The sequence below is a fragment of the Scyliorhinus canicula genome, chromosome 5, assembly GCF_902713615.1.
Source record: "Scyliorhinus canicula chromosome 5, sScyCan1.1, whole genome shotgun sequence".
Taxonomy (NCBI): Eukaryota; Metazoa; Chordata; class Chondrichthyes; order Carcharhiniformes; family Scyliorhinidae; genus Scyliorhinus; species Scyliorhinus canicula.
In genome coordinates, this window is record NC_052150.1 from 18,875,078 (window position 1) to 18,891,642 (window position 16,565).

Consider the following 16,565-nt stretch of genomic DNA (forward strand, 5'->3'; position numbering starts at 1 on the left):
ATCAAAACAAAGATTAGATTTCAAAAGAAAATGGCAGCATTTAGCTTTGGAACATTGAAAAACATTCTAAAAGCACAACAATAATACTTACATGTTAACATTAGCTCCAAGGGCAAGAATTTCATCCAATGATTTTGCAACAATCTCCTTCTTGACCACAGAGTGCTTCTGACCCCAGTGATCCAACCATCCTGTATAAAACTCTGAGTTTACCTAATAAAAAAAAACCTGATTCATTAACTCCATTTTTGGCAGTCCGATTCACCGTGATAACAAAATTCCACTTGTAAATGTCAACCAAACCTCCCAAATCAAGTGTGCTTCAAGTAGACCACCACCATATAGTTGCCAAGGAAGAACCAGGCAACGTGCTTCAACGACTATCATCCGGTGTCCTTGACACTGATCGTAATGAAGAGCTTCGAGAGGTTGGTCATGAGGCACATCAACTCCGTACTCCCAGAATGCCTAGATCCACTACAGTTCCGCCTTCAACACCATAATCCCAGCCAAACTCATATCAAAGCTCCAAAACCTAGGACTTGGCTCCTCACTCTGCAATTGGATCCTTAACTTGCTGACCACAATCTGTAAGGATAAACAACAACACCTCCTCCACGATAGTCCTCAATACCGGGGCTCTGCAAGGCTGTGGACTTAGCCCCCCTACTGTACTCCCTATACACACACGACTGCATGGCAAACTTTGGCCCCAACTCCATCTACAAGTTTGCTCACAAAAAACTGTAGTGGGTTGGATCTCAAACAATGAAGAGTCAGAATACAGGAGGAAGATCAAGAACCTAGTGGAGTGGTGTAATGACAACAATCTCTCCCTCAATGTCAGCAAAACTAAAGAGCTGGACTTTGTTTTCAGGGAGCAAAGTACTGTACACACCCCTGTCTGCATCAACGGGGCTGAGGTGGAGATGGTTGACAGCTTCAAATTCCTAGGTGTGGACATCACCAAAAATCTGTCCTGGTCCACCCATCGATGCTACGACCAAGAAGGCACAACAGCACCTATACTTTCTCAGGAAACTAAGGAAACTCGGCATATCCACATTGACTCTTACCAATTCTTACAGGTGCACCATAGAAAGTAGCCTATCTGGCTGCATCACAGCCTGGTGTGGCAACTGCTCGGCCCACGACCGTAAGAAATTACAGAGAGTCCTGAACACAGTCCAGCCCATTACCTGGACCCGCCTCCCATCCATTGGGCGGGATTCCCTGCCGGCGGGATTCTCCGTTTTGCTGGCGCCCGGGAGTTTCCCGACGGCGTGGGGCTGCCCCACAATGGGAAACCCCATTGACCGGCCGGCGTAACAGAGAATCCCGCCGGCAGGTCAAGGCAGAGAATTGGTGTGGTGGAGAATCCAGCCCATTGACTCTATCTACACCTCTCGCTGCCTTGGGAAAGCGGGCAGCATTATCAAAGATCCTTCCCACCCGGCTTATTCATTCTCCCAACTTCTTCCATCGGGCAGAAGATACAGAAGTCTGAGAACACGCACGAACAGATTCAAAATCAGCTTCTTCCCCGCTGTTACCAGACTCCTAAATGACCCTCTTATGGACTGACCTGATCTCTTCACACATCTTCTCTACCGAGTAGTACTACACCCCTGTACGATTCACCCAGTGCCTGTGCCTATGTATTTACATTGTGGATTTTATGTTTGCCCTATGTATTTTCTTTTCATGTACGGAATGATCTGTCTTAGCTGCAGGCAGAACAATAGTTTTCACCTCGGTACACGTGATACTAAACAAATGCAATCCAATCCAATCCAAACATTCTTAATAGATAGAACAGTACAGCACAGAACAGGCCCTTCGGCCCTCGATGTTGTGCCGAGCAATGATCACCCTACTTAAACCCACATACCCGTAACCCAACAATCCCCCCATTAACCTGACACTACGGGCAATTTATCATGGCCAATCCACCTAACCCGCACATCTTTGGACTGTGGGAGGAAACCGGAGCACCCGGGGGAAACCCACGCACACACGGGGAGGACGTGCAGACTCCACACAGACAGTGACCCAGCCGGGAATCGAACCTGGGACCCTGGAGCTGTGAAGCATTGATGCTAACCACCATGCTACCGTGAGGCCCTAAACCTGGGATCATCCTAAACTCTGTTGCCTGTGTCTGAACTGACATTAAGTCCTGTTCATACAGCACCCGTGCTGGCTGACTGATATCGACTCTTGACTAAGGAGCACCTCAAATATAAAAATTCTCATCCTCACTTTCAAATTAACCCTGACCAATCGACTCTCGAACCATACTTTCCCCTACTCACCATCAAAACGCGCCATAAAAGATAACTTCATGGAGAAATGCAACCAGGTCCATGAATTATATTTTTGTTCCCCCCCCCCCCCACCAGAAAATTTTTTTCAAGTCTCAATGAAAAATAGCAGCTGAAGACATCTTATTAAAAAAAGGGGAACCAGGAGTTAGGCGATCCAGAGCGATATATTTACACTGCTGGTCACCATTTTACATGTGGAGACATGAATCAAGAATGGAGAAAGTTAATATTCGTGTGGGAAACATTTGACAACAGAAAGTCAGGTGGCTCAGACAGGCATTGTGAACAGACGCAAGGGGGTGGGATTTTTAGCACCATTTGCAGGCACGCATGAAAAATTCACATCACCGCTCAGCGCCCCTGTTTGCCGGCCCAACCTGCTAAAATACAATTAAAACTGAAAAACCAAGGACCAAATTCATAAAAAATTTAACCCCCCCCCCCGGAGTCATTCAAGAAACAATCAGATTTGAAATCAGCTTTGGGTTTCTTATGAATGGGTGAATTAAGATGGAGCAGTCAGTTAGTTGTCTTTATCTGGAATCGTTCTCTCAGCCAACACCGCCATACAAAGGTATCAGAACCCTCACCAGACCCACTGGCACGACCCGACTGAGCTCCCCGTGGAATATGAGCGCCCAAGTGATGGACAGAGGCCAACCAGCTGGGGCTTGTGGAATCAACCCTTAAACCAGCCCGGATTGGGATTGGCGTGGTCGGTAGTCCGCGTTGGGACCTATGTGCTGCATGCCACATTGGGGCCTTTTCCTTTGGTGAAAATAAATTGTCGTTTTGATTCACCTTCTGGGGTCTCCTGAACTTTTATAGAAGGGTTAACTCATCATCCATTTCGTGGTACTTTTGAGACTTGCTGTGTTTGCCGCGATAACAAATGGCCACACTTAAAATGGCTGTAAAGCACGTTGCAATCTCTAAAGGCTGCAAAAAGTGATGCAGAGTTGCTCCTTCCCTTAATGACCCTCCATGGGTTTTAGCCGCTATGATGAGTTTGACGTTCATGAGTTATCACGGCAGTGTATTCAAATGTCTCCTATATCCTCATTAAATTTCATTTAATCTGTAATCTTGATGGCCAGAAGGGGCAATTCCCTCCCCCCCCCCCCCACACCCAGTCGTGTTCCAGCTGCATTGAAGCCAACTAGAAGCACAGTTGAAACTGGATATATTTCCCGTTCAGCTCAGTTGCTCGCATGAAGCCGTCCCCAAGAAGTGAGCATGCATTTGTGATTGCGTGCTGCAGCCTACATCAACAGGAATTGCCAATACTTTACAAGGCCTGCTTCCCACTGTAAAGAACACTAGTCAGGTGATCTCTGGCTGTTCCTCCTTGGCGCTGGGCTTTCTGGCCGTAGGTGGAAAATGCTGACGACCCTCCCCCCCCACCCACACTTTGCAGGATCTGAACATCGGACTCGATCAGCCACAGCCTCCAAGGCCCAGGTGATCCTCTTGCGCTCCTTGGTGCCCACGGGGTAGAGGCCCAAGAGGTGGAGGCAGGAGGCATTTTTACATCACTGCTGCCTCATTCCCAAATCCTCTGTCCTAGGCCCTCCCAAATCCCTTGTCCTGGGCCCTCCCAATCCACTTATCCTGGGCCCTCCCAAATCCTCTGTCCTGGGCCCTCCCAAATCCTCTGTCCTGGGCCTTCCCAAATCCTGGGCCTTCCCAAATCCTGGGCATTCCCAAATCCTCTGTCCTGGGCCCTCCCAATCCACTTATCCTGGGCCCTCCCAAATCCTCTGTCCTGGGCCCTCCCAAATCCTCTGTCCTGGGCCCTCCCAAATCCCCTGACCTGGGCCTTCCCAAATCCTCTGTCCTAGGCCCTCCCAAATCCCTTGTCCTGGGCAATCCCAAATCCCTTGTCCTGGGCAATCCCAAATCCCTTGTCCTGGGCCTTCCCAAATCCTCTGTCCTGGGCCTTCCCAAATCCCCTGACCTGGGCACTCCCAAATCCTCTGTCCTGGGCCTTCCCAAATCCTGGGCATTGCCAAATCCTCTGTCCTGGGCATTGCCAAATCCCTTGTCCTGGGCATTCCTAAATGCCCTGTCCTGGGCCTTCCCAAATCCTCTGTCCTAGGCCCTCCCAAATCCCTTGTCCTGGGCCCTCCCAAATCCCTTGTCCTGGGCATTCCCAAAACTCCTGTCCTGGGCATTCCCAAAACTCCTGTCCTGGGCATTCCCAAATCCTCTGTCCTGGGCAATCCCAAATCCCCTGTCCTGGGCATTCCCAAATCCCTTGTCCTGGGCATTCCTAAATCCCCTGTCCTGGGCATTTCCAAATCCTCTGTCCTGGGCATTCCCAAAACTCCTGTCCTGGGCATTCCCAAAACTCCTGTCCTGGGCATTCCCAAAACTCCTGTCCTGGGCATTCCCAAATCCCTTGTCCTGGGCATTCCCAAAACTCCTGTCCTGGGCATTCCCAAATCCTCTGTCCTGGGAATTCCCAAACCCCTGTCCTGGGCAATCCCAAATCCCCTGTCCTGGGCATTTCCAAATTCTCTGACCTTGGCATTCCCAAATTCTCTGACCTTGGCATTCCCAAATCCTCTGATCTGTGCATTCCCAAATCCCTTGTCCTGGGCCCTCCCAAATCCTCTGTCCTGGGCATTCCAAAATCCTGGACATTCCCAAATCCTGGGCATTCCCAAATCCTCTGTCCTGGGCATTCTCAAATCCTGGGCCTTCCCAAATCCTCTGTCCTGGGCCTTTCCAAATCTTCTCTCCTGGGTATTTCCAAATCGTCTGTCCTGGGCATTCCCAAATCCCCTTTGCTGGACATTCCCAAATCCTGGACATTCCCAAATCCTCTGTCATGGGCACTCCCAAATCCTCTGTCCTGGGCATTCCCAAATCCTCTGTCCTGGGCCTTCCCAAATCCTGGGCCTTCCCAAATCCTGGGCATTCCCAAATCCCTTGTCCTGGGCATTCCTAAATCCCCTGTCCTGGGCATTTCCAAATCCTCTGTCCTGGGCATTCCCAAATCCTCTGTCCTGGGCATTCCCAAATCCTCTGTCCTTGGAATTCCCAAATCCTCTGTCCTCGGCATTCCCAAATCCCTTGTCCTGGGCATTCCCAAATCCCCTGTCCTGGGCATTTCCAAATTCTCTGACCTTGGCATTCCCAAATTCTCTGACCTTGGCATTCCCAAATCCTCTGATCTGTGCATTCCCAAATCCCTTGTCCTGGGCCCTCCCAAATCCTCTGTCCTGGGCATTCCAAAATCCTGGACATTCCCAAATCCTGGGCATTCCCAAATCCTCTGTCCTGGGCATTCTCAAATCCTGGGCCTTCCCAAATCCTCTGTCCTGGGCCTTTCCAAATCTTCTCTCCTGGGTATTTCCAAATCGTCTGTCCTGGGCATTCCCAAATCCCCTTTGCTGGACATTCCCAAATCCTGGACATTCCCAAATCCTCTGTCCTGGGCACTCCCAAATCCTCTGTCCTGGGCATTCCCAAATCCTCTGTCCTGGGCCTTCCCAAATCCTGGGCCTTCCCAAATCCTGGGCATTCCCAAATCCCTTGTCCTGGGCATTCCTAAATCCCCTGTCCTGGGCATTTCCAAATCCTCTGTCCTGGGCATTCCCAAATCCTCTGTCCTGGGCATTCCCAAATCCTCTGTCCTTGGAATTCCCAAATCCTCTGTCCTCGGCATTCCCAAATCCCTTGTCCTGGGCATTCCCAAATCCCCTGTCCTGGGCATTTCCAAATTCTCTGACCTTGGCATTCCCAAATCCTCTGTCCTGGGCATTCCCAAATCCTCTGTCCTTGGAATTCCCAAATCCCCTGTCCTGGGCAATCCCAAATCCCTTGTCCTGTGCATTCCCAAATCCCCTGTCCTGGGCATTCCCAAATCCCCTGTCCTGGGCATTTCCAAATTCTCTGACCTTGGCATTCCCAAATCCTCTGTCCTGGGCATTCCCAAATCCTCTGTCCTGGGCATTCCAAAATCCTGGACATTCCCAAATCCTGGGCATTCCCAAATCCTCTGTCCTGGGCATTCCCAAATCCTGGGCCTTCCCAAATCCTCTGTCCTGGGCCTTTCCAAATCTTCTCTCCTGGGTATTTCCAAATCGTCTGTCCTGGGCATTCCCAAATCCTGGGCCTTCCCAAATCCTCTGTCCTGGGCCTTTCCAAATCTTCTCTCCTGGGTATTTCCAAATCGTCTGTCCTGGGCATTCCCAAATCCTGGGCATTCCCAAATCTTTTGTCCTGGCATTCCAAGACCTCCCCGGAAACACACAGGTCTTCAGTCCCATTTCCCCTGCCTGGAGTCCCACACACAGGTACTCTCTGCAAACTAGAGATGAGAAACTGCAAGTCCTCCGAATGCTGAATTGAAAAGAAGCTGAACACACTTGGTGAATTCTCATGGATATGTGATCAGGTTGTAAATTAGCAAGATTTTTCTCCTCAAAGCAATGTTGGAACTCTCAAGTATATTCCCAGACCAATCCTCACATGGGGCAAAGGGACAATAGATGAGGCCACTGAAGCAGGAAATTTCCAATCCATTAGGTTAAAGAATCCTTCTTACTCAGTGAGAAACCCCCGATTCAATGTTCCCATTCTGCACACTCCGTTTCACCCTTCCGCCCCTCACATTAAATGGTGCAATCTCCATCCAGCCAGCAGTATACAAAACGCCAATACAATTAACTAATAACTCCACCAACTAACATGCCGTTTTGTTCAGCATCACAGCTGATCTTGCAGTCAAACCTAAACAGTGCGTCAGGGGTTTTTTTTAACTCACCATTGGTCCACGAGGTTCTGCATATCTTTGAGCTTTAAATGATTTGGTGACATCCCCACCTGCCAACAGAAGGCAGCATTTTACAAAATGAGACACAGGACAACTTGATGCCTGATCACTCCACGTGGCGCAATGCTTTTCAAATTGGAAGTATAATCCCATCTTGCTTACAGCAGACATGTGCAATTAGCCCACTGAATCCAATATCCAATATAATGTGTGCACAGTAAGAAGTCTCACAACACCAGGTTAAAGTCCAACAGGTTTGTTTCAAACACTAACTTTCGGAGCATCCTCAGGTGAATCTTACTGTGCTCACCTCAGTCCAACGCCGGCATCTCCACAATATAATGTGTGACTGCTATTCCAGCTGTCAGCCATGGCTCAGTTGGTAGCACTCTTGCCTCTGAGCCAGAAGGTTGCGGGTTCGTGTCCCACCCCAGGATTTAAGCTCAAACATTAAGACAAATGCAAGGCAGCACTGAGGGGGTGTGGCACTGTCGGGAGTGCCATCTTTCAGGTGAGACATCAACCTGAGGCTCTTTCAGTTGGATGCAAAAGCTTCATAGCACTATTTTGAACAACCCTTGTCAATATTTGCCCCTTATCCAACACAAAAACCCATAATATCTGACCATTGTCACATGGCGGCTTGTGGGAGTTGGCTGTGGGCAAATTGACTGCTCCATTTCCCCCCATTACAACAGTGACCAGCCCAGTACTTTAATGGCTGAAAAGTGCTCCGTGACACGCTGAGGGTGTCAAAGGCGCCGTATAAATGTACGGATTTTCTTTTAAATAAATGACGATGTTTGTATATTCTTGGCAAACAAGGCAGTAATGGTTATCGGGCTAGCTGGGATGTTGATTTGTGCTCACTATCAGATCTGGAATGTAAACTGTTACTGGGAAGCATGATTATGAGAGAAGAAGATTTTAAAGCATGTTTTGGCAGAGTTTGGAAACTCTTATGTGACAATCATCTGGGGATTCTGACGAGGCATAGTCAGACATTCACTTGGGGTTTCAGAGTGGACTGACTGTGTGTTTGACCACAGACCTCAAAGGGGCTTTGTGTGTTGATGAGACCATTGTAGCTTTAAATCTACTTTGTCATTCACGCTTAAAACCTGGGTGTACTTGTTAAGTCAAGGGGGTAGTAAAGGAGTATTGTATTCGAATCAAATTTCTCCATCTTTAACAAAAATAATTCTTGTTGTTTAAAGTAATTAGCGGCCCTGCCTCTCTGTTCCTCCATGTTTGATTAAAGAAAAGGTAAAAGCCCTTTGAGCCAGGGTTCCATTCTGCGATCCTCCCATCCAGTTATAACATCAACTGGGATCTTAACATTTGCTCTATTGATGAGATGCAAACTGAAATATTTACCTTGACCCATTAACAGCCAATGACGTTCAGTTCTCCCAACATACCTGGGCCAAAATCCACTGTTGCGTAGAGCCCTTGCAGCGAGCCACACTTGAGATTTGCCTCCGATGCTCCATCAGTTGTAAACAAAACAACCTCATCACCCAGGTAATACCGAAAGAGCTTTAGTAGATGCCGTAGGTAGTCGTAGTCACATGCAAAATAACTACCATATTCGTTCTCCACCTGGAACAACACAAGAATTCTGACTTGTCAATTTTATAATTACGAATGAACCATTACATAAGTACTCATCATAGCTGCAAGTATAGAAAGATGTGTATTTATATAGCACCTTTTTAGAGTACCTGGAGATCGCAAAGTGCTTTGCAGCCAATTCAGAGAAGTACTTTTGAAATGTAGTCACTGATGTGATGTTGGAAACACGGCAGCCCATTTTGGCACAGCAAGCTCCCACATACAGCAGTGTGATAATGGCCAGGCAATCTGTTTTTGTGACGTTAATTGAGGGATAAATATTGGCCAAGGCCCTGGGATAACAGCCAACCTTTTCATAGATTCATAGAATTTACAGTGCAGAAGGAGGCCATTCGATCCATCGATTCTTCACCGGCTCTTGGAAAGAGAACCCCACCTAAGCCCACACCTCCACCCTACCCCCGTGATCCAGTAACCTCACCTACCCTAAGAGCAATTTAGCATGGCCAAGCCACCTAACCCGCACAAATTTGGACTGTGGGAGGAAACCGGAGCAGCCAGAGGAAACCCACGCAGACACGAGAACGTGCTGACTCCGCACAGACAGTGACCTAAGCCGGGAATCGAACCTGGGATCCTGGAGCTGTGAAGCAACTGTGCTCTGGGATAACACAGGCTGTTAATAAACTAAGGACCTTAGTGTATTCCCTCATCTGAAAGACAGCACTTCCACCAATGCGGCACTTGCTCAGTCCTGCACTGGCTTGTATGCTCAGGTCTGGAGTCAGACTTGAATCCACAACCTCCAACACAAGACGCCACGGTGCTACAGTTGGCACTTTCTATCTGTGCCCCCCCCCCAACCGACAGATCGGGATCCTGCCACGGCGGACAAGAGTAACACCTCCCCAACCCCCCACACAGAAGGGTAACCCAACCCCTCACCCCCGCCACCATGCAAATATCCAGGTGACCTGTTACCCCACCTCCCCGGCATCATTGGATCACTGCATCCCCAACCCCTCCTCCCCCCAAATCACTGGCACCGCCCCCTTCCAGTCATTGACACCCCCTCCCCAACCACCATAGGCACCAACAACCCCCCCCCCCCCCCACAAATGCACGCACAACCACCCCTCCCATCGATAAACAGATGTGGCCACTAGATTGCGGCTGTTAACTCTGTATCTCTCCACAAATGCTGCCTCACCGTTTTGGGCATTTCCAGCATTTTCTGTTTTTATTAACAGTTTCTGTAAGGAATGCAATCCCACTGTCTTTGTTAAAAAGGGTATTTGACTTATGGATGTTGTTAGGAAAGTTACTAAGGGTTACCTATAGAGTATTGTATCTTTGGAACGGGTAGCAGTGTTGGTAGCTGATAAGATGTTTACTGTGTGTTTATAAAATGTTAACTGGATTCATAGAATAAACATTGTTTTTGTTTTAAAATAGTTTAGTTCTCTGTTGCATCCCACCTGTAAAGTGGGCCCTTGTGCTCCCCATAAGCAAAATCTAAAAAATGTGGGTCAGGTGAACTCCATGATATACTTTGGTGTTCTCTAAACTCTGGCCCATAATAGCTGTCAGAGCTGCTGAGACTTTCCAGCATCCGCAGTAATTTAATGGGACACAATGTCGTTGTGTTTATTTCCTCATGACACAGCCTCTGGGAACCCGAGGTCAGCTTCTGACATGCCCACGTTTACAGGGAATGGAAATGTGTGCTCAAGATGCAGCTTGGCAACCTTAAGCACAATGACCTCCAACGCGACTAATCAGATGAGATAGTTCAGCAATCTGTTTGCTTTGCCAAGGTTCGTGCTGCAATGATTGCCTGTGGTTGTTGAGTCTTCAACTCCCAGATTTCCACCAGCATTGCTCAACTCCATTTGTTGAGCACCTCCCATTTCCTGGAGTGTCTAACGTTTCGTCTTCATCGGTGTGGAGGTTAATCTCACAACATGCTGTCTGCTTCCAAATTTTACCTCTGTTTGTCTTCAGACACCTATCACTGACCGATACTGGCTACAGGTCCGGCAAAATACCAATTTCAAAACTCCCATCTTTATTTTCCATTTCCATTATTACTTTTTTTTAAATTTGTTTATGGGATGTGGGCTTCACTGGCTGGGTCAGCATTTATTGTCCATCCCTGAGGGGATTTTAGAGTCAACCACGTCGCTGTGGGTCTGGAGTCACACGTAAGCTAGATCAGGGATGGATGACAGATTTTGGGCAGCACGGCGACGCAGCGGCTAACACTGCTGCCTCACGGTGCCAAGATCCCAGGTTCGATCCCGGCCCCGGGTCCACGTGAAGTTTGCACATTCTCCCCGTGTCTGCGTGGGTCTCACCCCCACAACCCAAAGACATGCAGTGTGGGTGGATTGGCCACGCTAAATTGCCCCTTAATTGGAAAAAATGAATTGGGTACTCTAAATTTATTTTAAAAAAGGATGACAGATTTCATTCCCGAAAGGATATCAGTGAACCGGATGGGTTTTGATGACAATTGGCAATGGTCATTATTAGACTTTTAATCCCAGATTTTTATTGAATTCAATTTCCACCATCTGCCCTTGGTGGGATTTGAACCCGTGTCCCCAGCGCATCACACTGGGTCTCTGGATTACTAGTCCAGCAACAGTACCACTACCCCACTGGCCTCCTCCTGGCCCTACATCTAATCTCCTCATGCCGGCGCCGGGTTTGGTAACGGGCAGGAGTGGAGAATCCAGCAGGAGCCACTAAGTCGGAATCCTGAAGACAGGTTCATGGTGGGTCAGTCTTCCCAATGGCTGGTGGCAGGAATGCCACTTGCATCTCATGAATGCTCACCAGCATCCCGTCAAGGCCGAAATTTTTTATCGAAATTCCGTTCGTCTAAAACCCGATTGCCAACAGGTGGTGCGCACAAGGAGGTCCTCAGTTATGAGGGGAGTGCAAGAACCTTCTGCCATTTGATGCTCTGTTCAGCACTCTGCCGGGGCAGGCCAGCTCCTGCCTCCACCCCCTTGCTGAGCTGGTCCTCAGGGACAGAACCGCGCTGCTGCACCCTCCGGATTCACCAAGTCGGATCAGTAATGCACCCCGAGATTGGGGAGTGCTGGGGTCTCCTTTCCCTGGTGTTTATCTGGACGGCGCTGTGCTGCGTAACGCATGAAAGCACCACAATAAAATCCAAGGTTCGATCAGAGATGGAGTGTGAGGTGGGATTGGGAGGGGGCTAATGAAGACAAGGGGGAGAATGTGAAAGGAGGGCTGTGCAAGGCGGGGAGGCGGGGGGGGGGGGGTGAGATGGGTGAGTGTTGGCAATGGCAGGCAGAGAGGAACGGAGGTGGATGAAGAAGGCGAACAATGGAAGGCAGAGGGAAAACTGAAGGGGGAGAAGCTGGACCATGACAAGGCTGCATAAAAATCTGGCAAACATAGGGGTCAAAGGGATACCACATCGTTTACTGGAAGGGGATGGACAAAGACTCCAGATATGGTGGGTAAGGGTCCAAGTGGGGCATGGGCACCTCACAGGTGTTGGGCTTGAGGGAAGGATGGTTGAATCGAAGAGCAGGCTTCTTGAGGTTGCTGGTATTTTCCATCTGGGTTGCTGACATCATGTTCAGTCTGGTGAAGACAGGTGGGCTGGAGATACTGATAAGAGTGTGCTGGACTGGTATTTAAATATGGTGTTGGGATCTTCGAACCCGCCAGCTGATGGGCGACAGACGAATCAGCTGCCAGTCCGCCAGGTGACTCAGAGGAACCTGTCTGCCCCATAATTAATGAGGTTCCCATTGCAGAATCTGGTGCAGGATCCCGCATTCTAGGCAGCGGGAAAGGCACTGCTGGAGCGGCCGCACCTAATCGCAAAATGGAAGAAGTCCACCCGATGTTCCTCCAGTTCGTGTTTATTATACAACCCTAATTTAATTTGCTCCACAATTTTATTTTATTTTAAAAATAAATTTAGAGTACCCAATTCATTTGTTCCAATTAAGGGTTAATTTAGCATGGCCAATCTACCTAACCTGCACATCTTTGGGCTGTGGGGGCGAAACCCACGCAAACACGGGGAGAATGTGCAAACTCCACACGGACAGTGACCCAGAGCCGGGATCGAACCTGGGACCTCAGCGCCGTGAGGCAGCAATGCTAACCACTGCGCCACCGTGCTGCCCCTACTTGCTCCACATTTGACAGCCATGCCTTTGAGGGATTGCAGCATGGCATCACCAGAAAGGAAGTGTGTCATGCTTTCCAGCTTTAGTTTCACTTTTGCTCTTCAGCAGAGCACACATACACACAAACACACACACGCAGCTCTGCAGCTCGGATGTCTCCAAGCGTTACGCCTCTGTAGAAATATTCCTATGCGCCTCCTCTCAATAAATGAACCCGCAACATGTTTGCACAATCCCTCATAAATAATTGGTGCCTTCCTATCAGTATGAAAACAAGCTGTCTCAGCCCCCAGTTCTTCCCTGCCTAAACTATTCAGTCACTTTCCCTTTCCCCTCCTCCTTTAAGATGCTCCTTAAGGCCTCTTGATATTGCGCTTGGCTCGGTGTCAAATGCTGCCTGATAATTCTCCCTTCAAGGACCTTTAAATGCAAGTTGTTGTTGTAGACCAGGCTGGGGATTACACCCCCCCATCCATCCCAATTCCCAATTATAATGTTAATCACTGTCCGATATTACAGACCAGCTTTGTCGTCTAGTTTAGCTCTGTACCTGCACAGCAATTATTGGCCCATTGTTCTGGTAGAGAAGTGGCTTGATCCTGGGCAGCAAAACATGCATCCATCTGTCAACAGGCTGGAGATAATCTGCAACGAGAACAAAAGGAAATGTATCGAACAGACCTCATTTTCAGGACAGTCGCATGATGAGGCGTGGGACTGGGAGAGGAAACCGCCTCCGTTTGCTGCTCCCTAAACTTTAGTGAGATGCATTTTTCTTTTAACGTTCAATCTCGAAGTGAGGGCATCGCTGGTGAGGTCAGCATTTATTCCCCCCTCCTTATTTTTCTGAGAAGGTGCTCGTGGGCCTTCTTCCTGAATCGCTGCAGTCCATAGGCAAGACGTGGTCCTATCCCAAAATGCTGTTCGGGAGGGAGTTCCAGGATTTTTACCAAGTATTAAGGAAGGAGGAGTGATATATATCCAGATGAGGCTGGCGTGTGACTTGGAGGGGAAGCTGGAGGTGACGGTGTCCCCAGGAACCTGGTATCCTTTGTTGTCTTTCTAGGTGGTGGAAGTCGCAGGTTTGGAAAGTGCTGTCAAAAGGAACCTTGGCGGGTTACTGCCGTGTATCTTGTCGATGGCACACACTGCAGCCACTGTCCCCACCACGCTGCGTGTGTGCAGGCCTTATTCTGCATTAAATACCGAGCTGCACAAAACACCTACATTTTAAAGGAACATTGACTGCGGCCACAGTACACCATCGGTGGTGGATGAGCTGGTAATCAAGCAGGCTGCCTTGGTCAACACAGTGCGGAGTTTGAGTGTTGCTGCACCCAACCAGGCAGGTGGAGAGTATTCCCAGCTCACTCCTGTGGTTCATGCCTTATAGATGGTGAAGCAGATGCAGGGAGTCGGGGGATAGAGTGACTCGCCACGTTTCAGGTCAAATCGGTGACTCTGCACCTTACCTGGATCGGAAGATCGGAGACGAATTGTCTTCTTCTGTAGCAGCCAAGCCGGAAGTCCGCCCTTTAAAAAACAAAAAACGAAAAAGCACTAGAGCTTCTCAAACCTCTAAGCGCCTCAGATAACTTCTCAGCTGAATTTAACCGTACTCACCATGTCCCATTCTCCACAAATGAAGGGCCCGGCTCGTAGGATGACCAGCAACCCAACATCACTGCACAACTTTAAGAAGGATTCCAAATCTCGATCTCCTGTGAAGTCATATTTACCTGGTCTGGTCTCGTGGTAATTCCATGGCACGTATCTATATAATTAAATTAGGGTTGGTTTTGTTACACAACTGGCAGAGTTCAGTCACAGAGACTATTAGAATACCAACTGTGCGCACGGATTTCCACCTGATTTAATTAGTCTTTGGTCCCTAGAAACAGACCAATTAACAAATTGGAATGTCAACCGGGTCACTGTACCGTCGGAGTTTGAAGCAGCAAAGGAATATTGACAACAATTGTCGTTCCCGAGTTCTAATCCCACATAAATCCCTATTTCTCTAATGGTACCGTGCTCCTTTTCAATGGAGTTGGCAGCATACAGAACAATTTGATACTGAGGTAGAAAATGCCTATTATAAAAAGGCCTTGTGGCGCAGTGGGTTAGCGACCCTGCCTCCGAGCCAGAAACTCCAGGTTCAAGTCCCACCCCAGGACTTGATGGCCAGGGAAGGCGCGTTCACGACGAGGTCAAACAAGTCGAGTGCGCCAACCAGCAAATCCTTTCAAACACCCCAATGGTTGGCGGTAAGAACGGGAGAGACTCCTGGTCAGTCACGCTCGATGTGGAGTGGCGTCCCTCAAGCTACAAGCTCCTGACGACAGACCCTGTTCCGGGAATTACCAGCTACGGAAACAAACCAAAACCAAAGAGAAAATGCTGGAAAATCTCAGCAAGTCTGGCAGCATCTGTAGGGAGAGAAAAGAGCTCATGTTTTGAGTCCGATGACTCTTTGTCAAAGCTATAATACAGAGAAAGTGGGAAATATTTCTACTGTGGAGTGAGAATGAAAGATGAGTCATAGCCACAGAAACCCAGGGAAACTGGGTGCTAATGACCAGAGATACCAAGGGGAAAGAGCGCACAGACCGATATCGGAGGAATAGGATCTGCGCACAGATCGAATATCTATATCGGAGAGACCAAACGCAGACTGGGTGATCGCTTTGCTGAGCATCTTCGGTCTGTGCGCATTCAGGACCCTGACCTTCCTGTTGCTTGCCATTTTAACAAAAGACCCTGCTCCCATGCCCACATGTCTGTTCTTGGCCTGCTGCAATGTTCCAGTGAAGTGCAACGCAAACTGGAGGAACAGCATCTCATCTTCCGGTTAGGCACGCTCCAGCCTTCCGGCCTGAACATCGAATTCAACAACTTCAGATGATCAGCCCCACCTCGACCCATTTGTTTTCATTTCATTTTAACTGTCTTTTACCATTTCTTTCTATCTTAATATTTATTTAATTTCCTCCCCCCCCCCCCCCAAACCTTATCCACCTTTCCTGCACCTTTCTCCTCTTTGCTTTCCCCTTCCCCTCCCCCCTACACCTGTAGATCATCCTCTGATGTTAGTTTCCCTGCTGTTTGACCGTTCACATCTTTTGTTCTCTCTGGGGACTGCCATTAACACTCTTTCCCCTTGGTTTCTGTGGCCATTAGCACCCGGTTACCCTAGGATTCTGTGGTTATGACTCATCTTTCATTCTCACTCCACTGTATAAATATTTATCACTTTGTGTCTGTTAGCTTTGACAAAGAGTCATTGGACTCAAAACGTTAGCTCTTTTCTCTCTCTACAGATGCTGCCAGACTTACTAAGAATTTTCCAGCATTTTCTCTTTCGTTTCAGATTCCAGCATCGCTTTTATTTGAAACAAACACACATCGGTCTTCGTTCACCACTAGATGCTGGAAGAGAATTGGAATTATAAAAAAGCAACTTGAGTGTTGCAGGTTACAGAAAGCCAAGGCACATTCAAGGATAATGCTTTGGAAGAAAGACTTGTATTTTTGCAGTATTTTTCATGGTCACCAGATATCGTTTTACAGCTAACAATGTACATTTTCTTTTGATGGCGTCACTGTTGAAACGTAGGAAAGACGGCAACTAATTTGCACTCAGCAAACAGCAATACGACAATGACCGGATAATCTGTTTTTCTGGGCGTTTTAACCTGC

At 48.4% G+C, this 16,565-nt stretch overlaps 1 protein-coding gene across 1 annotated transcript in view; it reads right to left on the reverse strand.

Moving 5' to 3' along the window:
• Positions 1 to 16,565, reverse strand: part of glb1 (galactosidase, beta 1) — a 130,826-nt gene that overhangs the window by 87,356 nt on the left and 26,905 nt on the right. Inside the window, exons 3-8 of the mRNA XM_038796711.1 lie at positions 14,490 to 14,640; positions 14,339 to 14,399; positions 13,417 to 13,511; positions 8,532 to 8,712; positions 7,102 to 7,160; positions 92 to 213 (exon numbers count right to left, since the gene is read on the reverse strand). Coding sequence (XP_038652639.1) covers positions 92 to 213; positions 7,102 to 7,160; positions 8,532 to 8,712; positions 13,417 to 13,511; positions 14,339 to 14,399; positions 14,490 to 14,640 — 669 coding nt within the window. The remainder of the gene's footprint in view (positions 1 to 91; positions 214 to 7,101; positions 7,161 to 8,531; positions 8,713 to 13,416; positions 13,512 to 14,338; positions 14,400 to 14,489; positions 14,641 to 16,565) is intronic.